The 19,570-nt window shown below is 41.4% G+C and overlaps 1 protein-coding gene across 1 annotated transcript in view; it reads right to left on the bottom strand.

The window, feature by feature from the left end:
- Positions 1–4,206: 4,206 nt before the first annotated feature.
- Positions 4,207–19,570, bottom strand: part of MRPS27 (mitochondrial ribosomal protein S27) — a 96,630-nt gene continuing 81,266 nt past the window's right edge. Inside the window, exons 8-11 of the mRNA XM_007531249.3 lie at positions 16,120–16,222; positions 11,818–11,960; positions 8,769–8,939; positions 4,207–5,590 (exon numbers count right to left, since the gene is read on the bottom strand). Of these exons, the coding sequence (XP_007531311.1) occupies positions 5,351–5,590; positions 8,769–8,939; positions 11,818–11,960; positions 16,120–16,222 (657 nt within the window). The 3' untranslated portion in view covers positions 4,207–5,350. The remainder of the gene's footprint in view (positions 5,591–8,768; positions 8,940–11,817; positions 11,961–16,119; positions 16,223–19,570) is intronic.

Below are 19,570 nucleotides of genomic sequence, written 5' to 3'. Positions count from 1 at the left end.
GATGTGTTCTGTTTGCATGTCCACTGTTGGCTGGGAACCCCCCCTGCCGGTTTAGTCCTCACTGGTTCGCACTTTTTCCTTCTCCCCGCCCCCTATTGTATGTATTTCCTTTGTTCCTGACTCTTGTGCCTCAGGAGGGAGGTAGGAGAGATACAGGACAGAATTGTGTTGTGATTAGGTTGATGGACTGCATCCCCACTCGTGAATAAAGATTGAACTGTGTTCTCAGCTCAGCCATGAGTCCCTGGTTGTCTCTGTCTCCTGCCCGCGAAGCTAATCCGGCAAAACGGCACCTGACAGGGACAAGAATATTGGCTCCACACACATGCAACAGACCAAAGGAGACCAGATAAGTAAAGCCGCCATGGCCTGCCTTTCTACTTATGGAGAGGTTTCCAAAAGCCTCTATCCTTTCTTCATAAGACAGTTTCTCTGTCTCTGGAACATTTCATTCTGGGCCACTTTGGTTTCCGCCTGCCACCCGCCTGCTCGCTGCTGCGGGGTGCAGGGTGCTGGCTCCCTCTACGCTGCTCGGCCGCCGGGGGCAGGGCGGCAGGCAAGGCGGGTAGGGCTGCAGCCAATCCTGGCCCCCACCCCGGGGTGTCTCGGCCTGCACCTTCTACACAGCTGGCCTGCCCACCCTCCTGCTATAATGTCTGGGCAGATCCCTGACCCCTGGTGACCACAGGCTTCCTGCGGAATTGGGCCCCCTGGCCGAGATCCCCAGCTTGGCTCTGATGGCAGAGGAGCTAGAATACCGTGCAGTGATCGCACCCCTGCACTTCCTGGAGGTGAAGTTGGGCAAGAGGCCACCGCCGGACAACGCACCCCCCAAAAACCAATGATGTGACTTGGCACGACCTGAAGAAACAGATTCACAGACTCCAAAGCTCACTATAGAAAAGCAGAATTCCGGTGGCTGATCTTTCCCATCGAGGCAGACGTGCAACATTTCATCCCCTGGCATTTCTTCCCCTAGCCATCTACTTTGGACTGAAACATCTATCAGACTTGCTGGTACACCTCTTGGACACTTTACACAAATCTACAGCAGCTTCCCTTTATGCTGCTGGGTTTCTCAAAGACTGACTGCAGCCAGCTGCCTTGGGATTCTATAGGCAACACCCCCCCCTTCTTGCTAGGTAATGCCCACAGAGGTAGGAAACGCCCGTTGAGGCATGAAACGCCCCCAGAGGCAAAAGATGCCCACAGAGGCAGGAAACGCCCATTGAGGCATGAAGTGCCCCCAGAGGCAAGAGATGCCCAGAGGCAGGAAATGTCCTTTAGCCTGATAAGCCTTGCACTTTGAGGCAAGAAACGCTCCCCTCAGGCCTTCCCTTGGCATCACACTGGTTCTTGCTGCTCTCTTACTTGTTCCTCCATGTCTTGTGCCAGTTTTTTTGAAAATGCCTGCACGATATAGGTTTCTTTTCACCCCACACTCCTGATACTATGGCCATTAGTTAAAAAGAAAGGGGGAATTGTTGTTATGTTTCTGGATTCTGCTTCTGAGAACTTCTGTTTTTATCATCACATTGGGTTCACTTGTGTTGCTTGTGATGTGTTCTGTTTGCATGTCCATTGTTGGCTGGGAACCCCCCTGCCTCCAGGACATTTGGTTTAGTCCTCACTGGTTCACGCTTTTTCCTTCTTCCAGCCCCCTATCTTACGTATTTCCTTTGTTCCTGACTCTTCAGCCTCAGGAGGGAGATAGGAGAGATACAGGACAGAATTGTGTTGTGATTAGGTTGTTGGACTGCATCCCCACTCGTGAATAAAGATTGAACTGCGTTCTCAGCTCAGCCATGAGTCCCTGGTCATCTCTGTCTCCCGCCTGCAAAGCTAATCCGGCATGTGTGTGTGAGATAATAAAAATCAAAAGATGACTCTACCTTACACATTTGAAAATGGCCTACATCAGCAAAAAAGAAAATGCTGGAGAGGTTGTGGGGTCAAAGGGGCCCTCCTGCACTGCTGGTGGGAATGTAAATTGGTCCAACTTCTGTGGAGAACAGACTAGAGAACTCTCAGAAGGCAGAAATGGACCTACCCTACAATAATGCAATTCCTCTCCTAGAGATATATCCTAAGGAACCTAACACACCCATCCAAAAAGATTTTTGTACACATATGTTCTTAGCAGCACAATTTGTAATAGCCAAAACCTGGAAGCAACCTAGGTATCCCAACAACAGATGAGTGGCTGAGCAAGTTGTGGTAGATATACACGATGGAATACTACTCAGCTATAAAAAATGGTGACTTTACCATTTTCAGCTGATCCTGGATAGACCTTGAAAAACTCATGTTAAGTGAAATAAGTCAGAAACAGAAGGATGAATATGGGATAATCTCACTCTCAGGCAGAAGTTGAAAAACACTATCAGAAGAGAAAACACAAGTAGAACCTGAACTGGAATAGGTGTATTATACCAAAGTAAAAGACTCTGGGATGGGGGTGGGGGTGGGGGCGAATACAGGTCCAAAAAGGTGACAGAGGACCTAGTGGGGGTTGTACTGTTATATAGAAAACTGGGAAATGTTATGCATGTACAAACTATTGTATTTACTGTCAAATGTAAAACATTAATTCCCCAATAAAGAAATTAAAAAAATTAAAATAACAATACCAGAGATATGTCAAAGAGATATAGAAACTAGCCAAAACTTTCCTAATATCCACAACTAGAATAATTTGATTAAAAAAATGGAAGCACCACACTGTAATTAAAAGTAGAACATAAATAGCCTTGAGTACGTACTGATGGAAATAGACGCTTGAATAAATCAGTAGTGGAGAGTTCTGTCCCTGGAAACCCATATATCAGAGTGATGCACCAGTCTTCTTCTCTCTCATAACCAAATAGAATAAATCTTTTAAAAGAATAAGCATCAACCAAGAAGATTTAACAATTATTAACATCTATGCACCCAATGAGGGACCATCTAAATATAAATACATCAAACACATACTCAAAGAACTACAAAAATACATCAATAGTAATACAATAATAGTGGGAGACTTTAACACCCCACTCTCACACTTAGACAGATCAACGAAGCAGAGAATCAACAAAGAAACAAGAGAATTAAATGAAGAGATGGACAGACTAGACCTCCTGGGCATTTTCAGAGTTCTTCACCCCAAAAAACTGGAATACACATTCTTTTCAAATTCACACAGCACATACTCAAGGACAGACCACATGTTAGGCCACAAAGCCAGCAGCAACAAATTCAAGAGCATTGAAATCATACCAAGTATCTTCTCTCACACCACAGTGGAGTAAAGCTAACATTTAACAACAAATAGAAAATAACTAAAAAGAATAAGCAAAGGTGTTGTATGCTTTACATTGGGTTGTTCTAGCTCTCCCCCGCCAAGAAAATTGGATTAGTCCTGCTAATTTCACGGGCCTGCTTGGCCCCGCCCCAAAGAACCCGAGAGGGTTCCAGAGTTCGAGAGTTGGAGAGTTGCAGAGTTAGAGAGTGCTTGGCGCCGTAGTGGGGGAAAGAGGCAGCAGAGTACTGTTTGGTGATTAATTTGTCTTAGTTTATGAATCATTGTTCCTGAATAAAGAAATATAGCTTCCCTGCCCAGCCGTACGTCTCTGGTCGTCTCTGTTACCCGCCCGTGAAGCTAGCCCGGCCAGCTGGAGCCACCGAATTTTAACAACACAAAGGGAAAAAAAAATTACTGGATAGTTTTGCTCATATGTGGGATATAGAGAATGGAAACACATCAATTTGCAAAACAAAAACAGAAGCAAACAAAACGTGGGAACTATGGTGATCATTGTTAGGGGGTGGGGATATCAATGAACTTTGGTGGTGGTGATGGTGTAGAAACTTCCTCTTGATATAATAAAGGAGTTGATGGAAAAGCCCTGTCATTGATAAGTCAAAATATCAGAAATGATTTTGGCTGTGACTTTCTAAATTACAAGTCAGCTTTGTTAGTTTCCTTGTTCCTGTGTTGCACACTGACTGCAGTTGATATTTGGAGGAAACACACTGTGAAGGAACAATGGTCCTTATCTCAGGACTAATAGTTTTAGCTCCCCATTCTCAAGTGTGAACAGTACTTTCTTCATGGGGTTACTGGAGTTCTTGACACAATACATGTTAGTAGTTGTGGTATTTATAAGTGTGAAATTTCTTTTCCCCTTTCCTTTTCATCCACATATATGAAATAATACACTGAGATAATACATAGTATTTTATTTCTGTAGATTTATAATAAAAGAGCAGAATCCAGAATAAAAGTATACCCTTATTTCTTAGAGGCAAAAGTGAATAAGAGCCACACCCAGCCCTATCACAGGGAAATTCCAGAAAAGAATTTTCCATCTGTTGATGGTTTTGCAATTATTTATTTTCTATGTATTACCTAGCCCCTTTCTAATTTTCTCCAATTTCTTGAACCCAACTAAGAGTTCACAACTATGACTGACTAATTAATTGATTGACTCTGTGTGTGTGTGTGTATACATCTAAGTCTCATTTTACTAACTAGAAGAGTTTGAGACAATGCATAGGGAAAATTTACCCCAACATTATAGAGAAGACAGAATGGGCTTCAGAGATAGGGCTAGCTTTTTTGTTCTATGCTTTAAAATGCTCTGAAATTTGAAAGTCAGTGGGTTCAATGGCCTTGTGTTTGTATACTGAACTCCCAGTTCAAACCTGGAAGGGGTAGGAGGGGATGAAAGAGGAATATGAGCACCCACCCTAGCTCAGAAAAGGACATGCTGGGGTCAGATAGTGGCACACCTGGTTGGACACACATTACAAAGTGCAAGGACTCCGGGTTGGAGCCCTTAGTCCCACCTGCAAGGGGAAAGCTTTGTGAGTGGTGAAGGTATCTCTGTTTTTCTCTCTCTCCCTTCTCTATAACCCCCTCCCTATTTCTATCCAGTAAATGAAGATAAAAAAAACAAATACAAAACAAACCAACCAAACAAAAAGAACATGGTCACTAGCTATGCAGTTCCCCTCTGGGAGAGACACTTTTGAGAACCTATGCTTAAGATCTGATTCTTCAGTCAGTCATGACCTCTCACCACCATCACACTAGATACTGAAAACTTTCAATGTTCAGAGTTGATCCCAGAATTTCACAATAAGGTTGGAGAGTTTCACTTTGACTACTGTCCTAGAACAGCCTTCCTGGCATCTGGATGGATAGTCAAGAGTCCTAATAAACATTGTGGATTTTATACCATAGGGGTCTGCTTTAAGAAAAGAAGATGAAGGAAGCTGAGGCTGCCATCATGGTCGCTATGGATTTTGTGTTGCAGTCTGGTGAAGAAGTCCTCATGACATGGCTGGGTTAGGACCGATGGTCCTATTAGGCAGATGCCTTAGCAGCTCTTCGAGCCTGGTACTCCTGCTTTGCCTTCTCCCTCTGTTCCTGCTCCCTTTGAATCAACTGTGTCAGCTCCAGGTGCCACTGCTGTAGCTGCTGCTCGTAGGCAGCAATGTCCTCTGCTTCATAAGTGGGGAGCTGTTCTTTCACAAGCCGGGTGGCCAGAGTCAAAAGACTTCCTGACTCAACTTTGCCCAGAGTCTGAAGCTTGGAATGCAAGGCCTGTAGGAAACAAAGAAGAGAAAGAGAGAGACATGAAGGGAAGAGACAGGTGCAAGAAGATTACAAAGAGAAAAAGGGATTAAGACATTAGCAAAATCTCCACACATTCTGCTGGCATGAAAAGGCACATTGTTGGGTATCTGTGGAGCTGCCTTTCATGCAGGCACTGTTAAGTTTTTGCTTCTTCCCCACCTGCCACAGACAAGGAATTCTGCTAAGATGTACCTATGATTTTACCCTCACTCACTAACAGAATGGAACTCCATTAATTTTGAGTTATGACAAATCTATATTTCTACTCTAACCTGTACCATATCATAATAAGTAGGGAGAACAAAGAGCCCTAAAATGCAAATAAAATGGCAGAAGTAGTTGATAAGATAAAGCAAGTCCATCTATGTCTTTGCTTTCAGAATGACTGGGGTAAATGTTTGCCTAACTAGTGTTCTTTTAACAGATGGAAATCATTTCAAGGATTGTCACTAATGGCATGATAAACAGCTCCCAAGAGCTCCTGCACTATTATAAGATCCCACCTGCTGTGCTCCTCTGCAGGTCAGGTTTTACTTGCTGACTACTTAGAACTCCATCTGAAATGGCAGATTGCTTTGTTTGATACTGTATTCCTGGAGAAGTAAGTACTAAAAACAGTCATCTACTTAAGTGCCATCAGAGAGCATTAGAGAACCACTTAGGGCCAGAGCTGACATTTTGTTGCCCTTGTTGTTGGACAGAGAGAAATGGAGAGAGGAGGGGAAGACAGAGAGAGAGGGAGAGAGAGACAGATAGACACCTGCAGACCTGCTTCACCTCCTGTGAAGCAACTCCCTTGCAGGTGGGGAGCCCGGGGCTAAAACCGGGATCTTATGCTGGTCCCTGCACTTTGCCCCACGTGAGCTTAACCCATTGTGCTACTGCCCAACTCCAGAGCTGTAGCTTCTATCACACACTTCCATGGCCCACAAACACACTTCATTGGCATAGATGATGAGGTCTGTACCAGCAGGGGGATAGAAGCCTGGCTGGGACCCCAGAGGGTCAGTGATGGGTCACTCACGTATTAATGGGTCCCAAGCATTGTGACTAATAAAACTAATAAGAGAAATGAAAAATAAAGACTTTCTGATGTTACATTCCCTGTGATTTAAGGTCTGGGATACCAGAATAAGTCAGCAAGCTTCTGTTTAAATCTAAAGTCAGTCAGCAGGATCTAGTTCTGCTCAGCCTTGGTGTCCTATAATGGGATTAGTAGCACTCCCACTCAGAGCTATGAGGAAACATGAAACACAATGGTGTCTCACACAGCTAGCAGTGAATAAGTTTCTTTTTCTTTGTTTTTAAAATATATTTGTAGAAAAGTGAGAACTGAGAATTTAAGTCAAATGCAAATCTATAGTCTCTGAGATCAAATATAAAAGATATAAAAGGGCCTGGTTAGCACACGTGTTACAGTGCACAAGGACCAAGGTTTGAGCCCTCAGTTCCCACATGCAGGGGGAAAGCTTTGCAAGTGGTGAAGCAGGGCTGCAAGTTTTTCCCTGCCTTTCTCCCTCTCTATCACCTCTCCAAGATTTCTGGCTGTCTCTATCCAATAAATAGATAAATAAAACATAAGGGCCTGGCAGTTGAGCTCAGATATTACTATGTGTTAAGGACCCAGGTCCAAGTGCCTAGTCCCCACATGCAAGGAGAAAGTTTAATGAACAGTGAAGCAGTAGTCAGTCCTCTTTTTCCCTGTCACCCCACTTTTTGGTGTCTCTTTGCCTTATGAAAAAAAAGAAAAAGGACCAGATGGTAGCACAGCTGGTTGAGCACACATGTTACAGTGCTCAAGGACCTGTGTTCAAGCCCTGGTCCTCACCTACAGAGGGAAAGCTTTGCAAATGATGAAGCAGTGCTGCAGGTGTCTCTCCTTCCCTCTCCCTATCTCCCCTAGCCCCTCAATTTCTGGCTGTCTCTATCCAATAAATAAATTTAAAAAATTAAAAAAAAAAAGGACCACCAGCAATGTTAGATTTACCATGCAGATACCAAGTCACAACAATAACCTTGGTGGCAAAATAAAGCAAACAAAAACCCAGAGAAGAAGAAACCATCCCCCTACACACCCAAATCAGACTATTTGATATAGGCCTGGCAGAGGGAGGAGTTAGGGGAGATAACCAATGATTGATAAACTGCATTTAACATAGCTTGTCAGTGAATATGTAAAGTCTAGAAACAGAAGGACAGGTTCCTGAACTAAATATGAATAGATAAGGGCCCCAGGTTAGATCATTGTAGTAAGCAGTCAATTTCTTCAAATTCAGGAGCTACTCTCTGCCCTGATCCAACTTTCTAGTCCTATTCTCAACTCCGACACCATTCTTCCAGGCAATATTTTGAGTCCATCTGCAGGTTACCTAGCAGGCCCAAGTAAAGATTACTAAAGTCATAAGCCCCTAGGAACATATGCTATTATGATTTCATCCTGAACTCCCCGGACAGATGACCTCACCAATGTGTCCCAGAACCCCATCTCTCTAGAGATCTATACCACTAGGGAAAGACAGTGAAAAGTTGGGATGTGTGGATTGACCTGCCAACACGCATGTCCAGTGGAGATACAATTATAGAAGCCAGACCTTCCATCTTCTGCACTCCATAAAGAACTTTGTTCTCAGAGGGATAAATGTTAGAGGAAAATCAGAGCTCAGAAATCCAATTTCATCAGGATGGGGGGGGGGGGGTGAGCACTCAGAAGTAGTAGGTATGATTTAGCAAGGAAAAGAAGGCAGGACCATAGAAAAAATGGCCAAATATAGATGTAAATATAAATAGATATTTATAGAAATAATAGTCAACTCTTATCTGTGATCTAGGAAGAACTATTGCAGTTTCCAATGGAGGGAATGGGGATACAAAACTCTGGTGGTGGGAAAGGTGTGGAATCATACCCCTGCCATAATTCTGTAAATCAATACCAAATCATTAATTAAAAAAAAAAAAGAGGAAGTGCTGCTAAAAAGTGGTTCATTTATGATCACTTCCTATGCGAGGCAAGAAATGCGTAAGTTCTGATGTCAATATGTTAATGCCTTCATGTATGACATTGATGCAATAAAAGCCTGTCTATCATTATGGCAAAGGAGCATGCATTAAGCACAGCAAGGAGGGACTCAGTTCTGCTACAACACACCTTGAACTGTTCCAGGTACCGGGGAAGCTTGGACTGTTCTGTTTCCTCCATATCCAATTGCTCCACCAGTTCTGTGGACTCATGGTTGTTGTCCCCTTCCTGGGGCTGTTTCTCTGAAGATATAGGTACTGGAGTTGTCAGAGCCTTCAGTATTCCATCCAGTACATCAAGCTGCAGAGACAAAAGGGCAGAGGCTTAACATCCTGTGGTCCTGAAATACTGTTTAGAGGCTGGAGAGGGGAAAAAAATATCGAGATTAAAAATTAACAAGGGAAAGGTGGTGGTAGACACGGATGAGTATACACACACTACCATGGGCAAGGATACAGGTTGAAGACCTTGCTCCCCATTTACAAGTGGTAAAACAGGTCTGCAGGTATCTTTCTTTCTCCATGTCCAATATAATAGAAGAAAAAAAAAAAAGATGGCTGTTGGGAGCTATGGATTCATGATGCTGGCACTGAGTCCCTGCAACAACCCTAGTGGTAAAAAAAAAAAAAAAAAGAAAAAAGAAAGAAAGAAAAGAAAGAAAGAAAATTCAGGAGGGGGCTGGCAGTGGAGCACCCAGTTAAGTGTGCACATTTCCATATATAGAGACCTGAGTTTAAGCAGGTCTGCAGGTGTCTCTCTTCCTCTCTATCTTCCCCATCACACTCAATTTCTTTATATGCCATTGAGGAAGAAAGAAAGAAAGAAAAAAAAAGCGACCTTGAGCAGTGGAATTGTCAGGTTGTCCCTGAACTCCAGTAATAACCCTGGTGACAATAACTTTTATTTTTAACTATGACGGTTAAGTTTTAATTGAAATGGCTATTATGATTTTACATTATTAACACCCTCAGGTGGTATGCAAAGTTATAGAACAAAACAAAGGATACAAAGAAGCAAGCTCAGTACTATTTGTACAGGCTGGTGCTTGATTTCACTTTTAGTTCAACAATTATACTCAGTGGGGACTAAAGTACACAGCTAGTGGTCAGTAAATATTTGTCTTTTCTCTATTTTGATTTTCAAAAGAATGCATCTGAGAATTTCCTTCCATGTCTTCTCCCCTCAATTGGTGTGGAATTGGAAGACAAGAAATATAAAACCACTGCATACTCCAGGTAACAAAGGGCCAAACTGAATGCACAGTAAAGTGTCTGAATATAGGAGAGGGCTACCTTCAGAAAAGGAGTTTAGCTCAAAGGGTGTCTACAAATTAGCACACTCCAAAAAGCTGTCAGGAAAGATTAGACAGGTATATATGAATTTCACTTTAACACAGTGATTTATGTGACTAAGTAAGTAAATTATAAAACTGAGGGTTTCTTCTTGTTTTGATCTTTCTCCCCCACCACTCTCAGTTGGCGGCACATCTCTCTCCTTCTATAGAGTTTAAACATCAGAGATGAACTATGAACTACTTCAACGTCAGCATTAGAACCTGCTTAGATACAGATTAATTCTGTGTCGTATGAAAATACACAAGCCACTTAATGCCACAAACACATTATTCCCAAGCCTGACACAAACCCCACCATATTTCTAAAAGTTTGAACACAAAAAAATGCAAATCTGGCTCACAGTAGATGAAATATTTGCCTGACAGAGGATTTATGTTTCATTTTTGTTTTTAATAACTAGCACTAGCTTTATCAGTGTTGAAACATGAATACACATTAGAATTTTTCTATAAGCAACTGGCAAAGCATATTAAAGATTCACTAGAGGGGGCCAGGTGGTGGCATACTGGGTTAAGCCACACAGTGCAAAGCACAAGGACCAGCACAAGGTTCCCAGTTCAAGCCCCCAACTCCCCCAACTCTGCAGGGGGGTCACTTCATAAGCGGTGAAGCAGGTCTGTAGGTATCTTTCTCTCACCCTCTCTACCTCCCCCCCCCTCTCAATTTCTCTCTGTCCTATCTTATAATAATAATAAAAAAAAAAAAAAGAAAGAAATGGCCTTCAGGAGCAGTGGATTCATAGTGCAGGCACCGAGCTCCAACAGTAACCCTAAGGCAAAAAAAAAAAAAAAAAAATCACGTCAACACCCGTGTCCAACGGAGAAACAATTACAGAAGCCAGATTTTCTACCTTGTGCACCCCATAATGATCCTGGGTACATAGTCCCAGAGGGATAAAGGATATGAAAGTTTCCAATGGAGGGGATGGAATATGGAACTCTGTTGGTGGGCATTATATGGACTATACTACGGTTTTGTCAATAATAAATCAATTAAAAAAAAGAAGAAAAAAGATTCACTAGATGTTAGTGTCAGTATAGGTACCAGGCTCACACATATCAAGACTGAAATGAAACGTTTAGTACTAACAACTAGTCTTATGATCAGGCTCAAGGTAAAACAAAAAACCAATATCCTTCTGGGTTTCATTTGGTCACACAAAGCTGCCTAGCCATGAACAGACACTGTGACTCTTTGTCGAAGGTATAGCTTGTCATGTGGCTATAAAATGCAACATTACATACAGCATGAGCTAATTCCAGGGACTTCATAGAGTCAGGAGTTGTTCACTACAAGGGGTGAACTTTGGGGTTGGTGAGAGGGCAGTTCTCTAGTCAGGAAAAGTGAATTCCTTAGAACTTTGAAAGGAGCATCTCTTCCAGATCTTGATGGCACACATTCATTTCTTGAAGGGATTTTATGGAAAATAATTATTGTAAGTCTCCTAGGTGCAAAACCAGTGCAAAAAAAGTCAAAGACTTAATTGACATCTTCACCTTTCCTGAGATTCCACTGAGGTTTTATTTGGGGAGAGGTGGTAGTGAAGTAGAAAGTATTTATTGAATTCAGTTTGAATTCTAGGGAAAGTGGAATTGTTTTCCTCCTAGCCAGTGAAGACGAAAAATCACTATTAACTTCATTTTTTAGTATTATTTACTTTTGCCAAAAATCATTGAGAATGTGGCTTCTCTGTTTCTTCTCAACTGGGTAGGTATATGATTTATAGGAATAAAGTAAAGGAAGGCAATGAAGACAAATCCATAGCTCTACTTCTGAGGAAAAGGAGATGATTAAATCCCACTAAAATAGGGTGGAGAGCATACCGCTTCACTACACAGCTTTCCATCTTCTGGAGAAGAGGCCACCATCTCTATTACTTGAAGGGCTCTTCCTAGGTAGCCTGATTGCCACAGCAGAGGCATGTCATGGTACACAGCCCGGAGGCCTTGCTGCAATTCCACCTTCCCTATGGACAAAAAGGACAATGATGAGGCAAAGGAGATGACTATAATTTTTAATAGCACACAGCATGCCAACAAAGACAGAAAGGGAAAACACAAAGTAAAACTTGAACTAGATGTGGTATATTGCACCAAAGCAAAAGCACTCTGGGGAAGGAGGTTTAGGGATAGGACAGAAGGGTGTTAAGGTCCTGATGCATGATAGTAGAAAAAGACCTAAGTTGAAGGAGAGAGTGTTTTGTAGACATTAGTCATGGGAAGATGGGAAACTGTACCCATGTGTCAACAACTGTACTGTAAGCCATTAACCCCCCTACCCCTATAAAGTGATTAAAAAAAAAGGTAAAAGAAGACTCAGCCATTGCTTTCAATCAAAATTAAATTCACTGCTAAAATCAAAACCAAGGACATGAAGCCACAACTGATTATTTACCTTGAAGCTCTAGAAATGGGGGGTTGGGGGGGAATCATTTCAAATTTGTACCAAGAATCTTATCCCATCCGGTAACCTGATGGCATTTCAGATGAATAAAGAAGAGTGTGGTAAACATTCATTGTGTGCATTTTTGATACAAAAGTGTATGAACTGTCTTTTTCTCTTTTATCATTTTTGGGGCAGAGATGATTGTGAGGTTGTGTGGACTATAGGGCTGAGGAAAATGTAGAAAGCTTCTTCTAAGTGAGGCTACCTTTAAAAAGTAAGTCAAACAACTGAAATGCTATTTTTGTTTCAAGAATAAAATTTTCCTCCGAAAAAAGGAATTCTATAACTTTCCTACAGAGAAAACCTTGTCAACATTTGACAACTCTCTCTGCCAGAAAATGTTCCCAGTTCAACCTCTTTCCAGCTCCACTGACTACCTTATGAAAAAAAAACTTTTCTTCCTTCCTTCTTTCCATTTTAATGAGATAGAGATACAGAGAGACAAAGATAGATAGAACAGAGCACTGTTCAACTTTAGCTTATGGTGTTGTAGGGGATTAAACCTGGGGCTTTGGAGTCTCAGGCACAAGACTTTCAGCCTTTCACTATGCTATCTCCCCAGTTATATGTTCTTCTTTCTGTTATATAAGCTTTAATAATATTTAAATCATACACTCCTCACCATTCTTTTGGATTCAAGGACACGAATGTTTCTCTTGGTACAGGTTTTCATCGCTACCTGAAAGTCAACCATTCCTATTTTGTATGGTTTGGTAGGGGCTTTTTGGGCCTAGAAGTATGCAAATATTTAAAAAAATAAATGAATGGCAATAGTATTCCTAGAATATTAATTATATGAAAACAATTTTGAATGACCTGGGAGATGGCACAGAGGATAAAGCACTGGACTCTCAAGCACAAGGTCCTTCCTAAGTTCAATCCTGGCAGCACATGTGATACTTTGGTTCTCTTCCTCTCTCTACTCTTCCTTTTTCATTAATAAATAAAAACTTAAAAAAGAAAGAAAGAGAGAAAGAATGAAAGGAAGAAAGAAGGAAGGAAAGAAACGGAGAAAGAAAGCAAGCAATTTTGAGCATTTTCAGGCCCCAAAATAAACACACCAAATAGGACCTCAAACCACTGGCACTAGAGCTTCAGCTGTGGATGTTAGAGAGCAGGGTGCTTGGGTGGGGTGAGGAGCTGCTTCTGTGCTCCTGAAGAGCAGAAATGCTCTCTGCACTAAGGCCCAAAGTCACCTTGAGTGTCTAGGTCTTAAATCCACCTTCACTCATCTTTCCTGGGAAGGAGGATTTAGGAAAGCTATCGTAGGATACAGACAGACAAAGCTTATCAGGTGACAGCTAATTTTAGAGCTTTAAGATGCTTGGGGATAGAGTAGTCACATTCAGGGAAGCTGCTTCCATCAGGGTTGAGTGAGGCTGCCTAGTACATGACACAATGAGAACAAATAGCTGTTGGACTAAAGCTCCAGGGCCTCTGTTCCAGAATAAACTCTGCCTGCCTAGTCCTGGCAACTTGCATGATAAATAAATCATAGATGCTAACCTGAGGGCAAAGGCAAACTATATAAGGCAACATTAAATGTAGATAGCAATAAGGAGAAATGGGTTTTTATTTTTTAATAAATATTTTATTTATTTATTAATGAGAAACATAGGAGAGAGAAAGAGCCAGACATCACTCTGGTACATGTTCTGCTGGGGACTGAACTCAGGACTTCATGCTTGAGAGTCCGATGCTTTATCCACTGTGCTACCTCCCGGACCACTGAGAAATGGGTTTTTAAAAGGGTGATCCCCTCTTTCTATAGCCAGTCTGGTGAGCTCTGAAATTCCTCTCCAACTCAGTTTATTATCAGTTTATATCTGAGAATGTCACAGTATACTATGGTGAAAATCAACTCCAAAAGCAGTCAAACAAACAAACAAAAAAAACCTTTGATTTTTCAGAAAACAAAAGTAAGTACAAGTAATGTGTGATCAAGGAAGGATGATTTTTTAAATACTTACTGACTTCAGAGAAAGAAAAGCAATGAAATAACCTGTAGTTGAGAAGTTTCTGGAAATCAGGGCACCTTAAGGTCACTACTGTCATTTGCCTTGATATCACACAGCTCAGGTTCTGAGTTCACTCCTCTGAAGGCATCTTTCCCCTGACCTGTCTGCTCTTCGATACAAATAGGACACTAAAGGAGAGATCCTGATCTCATCTATGTCACATACAATGTACCAACAAGTCACTCAATTTTTTAAAGACATTTATTTATTGACATGAGTTAGATTGGACCAGAGCATCACTACTGACATATGTGATGCTACGGACTGAATTCATGTCTGTAACTCCAATGTTCTAGCCACTGTGCCACCTTTTACCAAAGGATCTAGCTATGCTCTGAGTGTTTCTTCCCTCACTTAGAATGAAAAGATAAGTATTCAGTCCTAACTCTTAGTATCTTACCTTCTGGATTTTAGGTACAAAGAGACTGAAAGATCTCTGTTAATACAGGGGAAGATTATACTAAGATTGTACTAGCTGGTTTTCCCAAAAGACCAGAACTTTTTTTTTTTTTTTTGCCTCCAGGTTTATCACTGGGGCTCAGTGCTTTCACCATGAGTCCACTGCTCCTGGTTGCCATCTTTTTTTCCATTATTGTTGCTATTGCTGCAGTTGTTGTTGGATAGGACAGAGAAACTGAAAGAGGACGGGAAGGCAGAGGAAGAGAGAATGACACCTGCAGACCTGCTTCACTGCATGTGAAGCAACCCCTTGCAGGTGGTGAGCTGGGGTTTGAACTGGGATCCTTGTGCTGGTCCTTGCACTTCACACTATGTGCGCTTAACCCAATGCACTACCACCTGACCTCCCAAGACCAGAACTTTTAACTCCTTTCTTCTACTCACCTCCACCAATGCAGCCCCTTCTCTTTTTCTTTCTTTCTTTCTTTCTTTTTTAATATTTATTTTATTTATTTATTCCCTTTTGTTGCCCTTGTTGTTTTATTGTTGTAGTTATTATTGTTGTTGTCGTTGTTGGATAGGACAGAGAGAAATGGAGAGAGGAGGGGAAGACAGAGAGGAGGAGAGAAAGACACCTGCAGACCTGCTTCACCGCCTGTGAAGCGACTCCCCTGCAGGTGGGGAGCCGGGGTTCTCTTTTTCTTTCTTTTATAGAGCACTGCTCAAGTTCTGGCTTAAGGTGATGCTGGAGACTGAGCCAAGGCCCTCTGATGCCTCAGGTATGAAAGTCTCTTTTGCATTCACATTATGCTATCTCCCCAGCCCAAGAACTTTATTTTCTCTACTACTTTCTCATCTTGATTACCATTAGTCTTCACTTTGCCAGCAGTGACAGATTTTAGGACCCACTTTACATTCTTGGATCATAACTGTAAGGTTATGAAAGCCTACTTAGGAGAGAAATTGAGAAGGAAGGAGGTAATAAGACATGGAGAAAGAGAGGTACCTGCTCCACTGCTTGTGAAGCTTCACTCCTGCAGGTGGGGACTGGGAGCTTGAGCCTGGGTCCTTGATGATGATAATGTATGCTATCAATCAGGTGAGCCACCACCCACCCTCAAGGTCTACTTTTACATGGATGAATGACAATAGCACAGGGATCTTACTAATAAACTTAAATCAAGCTATAATTTTCACACAAAGTAGAAGAACATTATCAGTTCTATTTATGAAGAATAGTATTTTAAGTATCACTTAGCTTACCAAGAAGTGCATAACCATACAACTGGGAACTCAATCCCAGTGAGTTCTTTTGCTTGAAACCCGAGAGCAACAGGGATGCACCAAAGTTCCTCTCCTCTTCCCACTGTAACAGAGAATATCAGATCATGGTCTAGACAAACACTGACTAAGTAAAGATGTGATGGTTGATGACATGGAGGAAGAAGAGTATGTGATAGCATTAAGTGGAAAAAAAAGGGAGGTCAGTTTGGGGGGGTTATTAGCTTTTCCATAAGTGAGACCCAGTTTTGAATCCCCAGTTCTCATGACAATGTTATGGTCTCTGTCTCTTCCTTCCTTCCTTTCTTTTTTTTTCTCCCTCTAGGGTTATTGCTGGGTGCCTACACTAAGAATCCACTGCTCTTGGAGGCTATTTTTTCCCTTTTGTTACCACTGTTGTTTATCGTTGTTGGATAGGACAGAGAGAAATCGAGAGAGGAGACACAAAGATAGATATCTGCAGACCTGCTTCACCTTTTGTGATGTGACTCCCTTGCAGGTGGGGAGCCGGGGACTTGAACCAGCATCCTTATGCTGGTCCTTGCGCTTAGCGTATGTGTGCTTAACCCGCTGCGCTACTGCCAGCCTCTTTGTTTGTTTGTTTATTTCTTCCTTTCTATCTGAAAAAGTTGGTCTGGGGTGGTAAAGCTCTGGGGGTAACAAGTAAACAAACACCGTACCTGTTAAAATATAGCAAAATTATAAGCAATTATAGCTTTCTTCTTTCTCGCAGTAGGTAAGAACTCTTTTTCCAATCAGAAAAGGAAAATAAAACAAAGATTATAATCTGTACCAAAACTGCCTTGAGATTATCAGTGAAGATCTAAATTGCTGTCAGCCCCAAATTCATTCACATCGCTATGATACGATGGTGCAAGGTGTATGATAACCAGTTCAGCAATAAGACTCCTACTGCAGAGGGTTAAAAACAACTATTAGGGGGCCTGGTGGTGGTATGCTTGGCAGAACACAACATTACCATGCACAAGGGCCTGGCTTCAAGCCCCTAATCCCTACATGCACAGGGAAAGCTTCATGAGCAGTGGAGCAGGGCTGTAGTTCTCTCTCTCCAGTCTTAATTTCTATCTCTATCCAATAATAACTACAGGGAGTCTAGAGGTAGTACAGTGGGTTAAGCGCAGGTGGCGCTAAATGCAAGAACTGGTGAGAGGATCCTGGTTCGAGCCCCTAACTCTCGACCTGGAGGGAAGTCGCTTCAAAGGTGGTGAAGCAGGTCTGTAGGTGTCTATCTTTCTCTCCCCCGTCTTCCCGTCCTCTCTCGATTTCTCTCTGTCCTATCCAACAACGACAACATCAGTAACAACAACAATAACTACAACAGTAAAAACAAGGACAACAAAAGGGAATAAATAAATAAGTAAATTAAAAAATAATAGCAACAATAATAATAAAATACAGCTATTAGGGTACTTTAAAATAGACTTGTACCCCTAAAAAAATAAATTAGGCAATCAGGAACATTTAGTGATTGTTTCCTGCTAACCAGGGTGAGAAATTATACTTAAAAAAAAAACAAAACAATGTGTCCTGAGATAAGGGAGAAAAGCGAGTAAACAAACACACACACACATACACACTGCTGAGCCTGCTACATATTTATAAGAGTGACAGGAATTAACTCAGAAACAAGGACCCAAAGGTGGACCTTGGCTGCTCCACATAGAGCTGTGATCTTGGGATGGGTGGAGTGTGGGGAGAAGACAAATCTATTTTCAGTTGAATGAAAACCTCAGCCTCTAAGCTGGGCAAACATGGAGATGAGTGAGGAGGCCAGGCAAAGAGAAAAAAGGCCAAAAATGACACTTATGACTCCTGTGTCAATGGGAGAGCCTCATTCTAACTTGTAAATAGCACAAAGCTCAGGTTTCCCTGCTCTGGTCTCTGCACTCAGAGGTCAGGAAAGAGGCAGAGAATAATCAGAGTAAGGGAGAAACCCCAGGTATTAATGAGCAACCAAACCTCATAACTAGAAATGACTTTTGTGCAATTTCTTAAGGCTTTTCTAAACCTTTCAAAAAAGGGGGTGGGGGGAGGAGAAAAAAAACTGAGAGAAACAAAATCTCCCTAGGCACTACTGCAGCACAGATGAAAATTAAAAGGGACAGGTCACTTCACTTTGAAAAGCAAATCATTTTAACATTTGTTCCTTACAGAACACAAACAGGGGTCCAACATATATCTAAGGAGGCTTAATTTTTCTTCTTCCTCTTTTTAAATCAGGCCTAAAAGTCAATTGAGTGGTACTCTTGCTGTACAAGGAATTAGCAGAGGTGGTGATGGTAATTAGAATGGTGATAACCTAAAAAAGATTTTAACAAAGATGAATGAAAACAAATAAATGTCTTAAAGATTTTTTTTTGAATAATTGTCTAGGAATGATGTAAGTACAGTTGCTTACATAAAGTTATTTACATGTTACCACAAAATATTATTTCCTCTTTCAAGTCTTTAGTTTTTTTTTTTAAATTTTTATTTAAAAAAGGAAACACTGACAAAACCCATAGGATAAGAAGGGTACAACTACACACAATTCCCACCACCAGAACTCCATATCCCATCACCTCCCCTGATAGCTTTCTTTTTTAAAAAATTATTTTTAATTATCTTTATTTATTGGATAGAGACAGCCAGAAATCAAAAAGGTGATAGAGAGGGAGAGAGACAGAGAGACACCTGCAGCACCACTTCACCACTTACAAAGCTTTCCTCCTGCTGGTAATACGTGCACATTGTAATACGTGCACTCAACCAGGTGCGCCACCACCTGGCCCATATTCTTTAGTTTCTATTGTGTATTGGCTATTAGTGGTCAAAACCAAGTGTTAATTTAACCAGTGTCCTTAAGACTTCCCTCATTGTACTCTTTCAGCTCATAATAATAATAATAATAATAATAATAATAATAATAATAAGCAATTCATTTCCTGAGTTCCTCTCCCGCCACACATTACATATCTCCAAGCAGTTGCCTAAACTGTATGCATCTTTTCTGTTCCACTAATTTACTCCATAGTTTACCCCACTCTGGTTTCCCTCTCCAATCAATGGAAACAAAGGTTACACAATAATGCCTATATCCCAGCAAGTAAATCCAATCAACTCTTATGAAATCTTCATCTGATAATCCCTCTAGGAAGTATGATTTTTGTGGTCCAACATATTCCTTGTTTTTGCTCTTGGGTTTGTTTTACTTACATTTTAACATAGATATATAAATTACATCATTGGTCTGGACTTTTCATTAAGCTTCCAATTTCTCTCATGAATTCTCTTAACTATCAAAGGTGTTTCAAAATGCAACACACTCTCAATCTCTTTTTTCTGCTTCCATATTTAATTTTTCACCGTGCTACCTCCCCCTTTCTTTTCAATTGTCCATCACTTACTCTGTAATTCTACCACATTCACACAC

This window comes from Erinaceus europaeus, chromosome 5, assembly GCF_950295315.1.
Source record: "Erinaceus europaeus chromosome 5, mEriEur2.1, whole genome shotgun sequence".
Taxonomy (NCBI): domain Eukaryota; kingdom Metazoa; phylum Chordata; class Mammalia; order Eulipotyphla; family Erinaceidae; genus Erinaceus; species Erinaceus europaeus.
The sequence above is the reverse complement of the archived record's forward strand: the minus strand, read 5'-3'. Positions and strand labels throughout refer to the sequence as shown.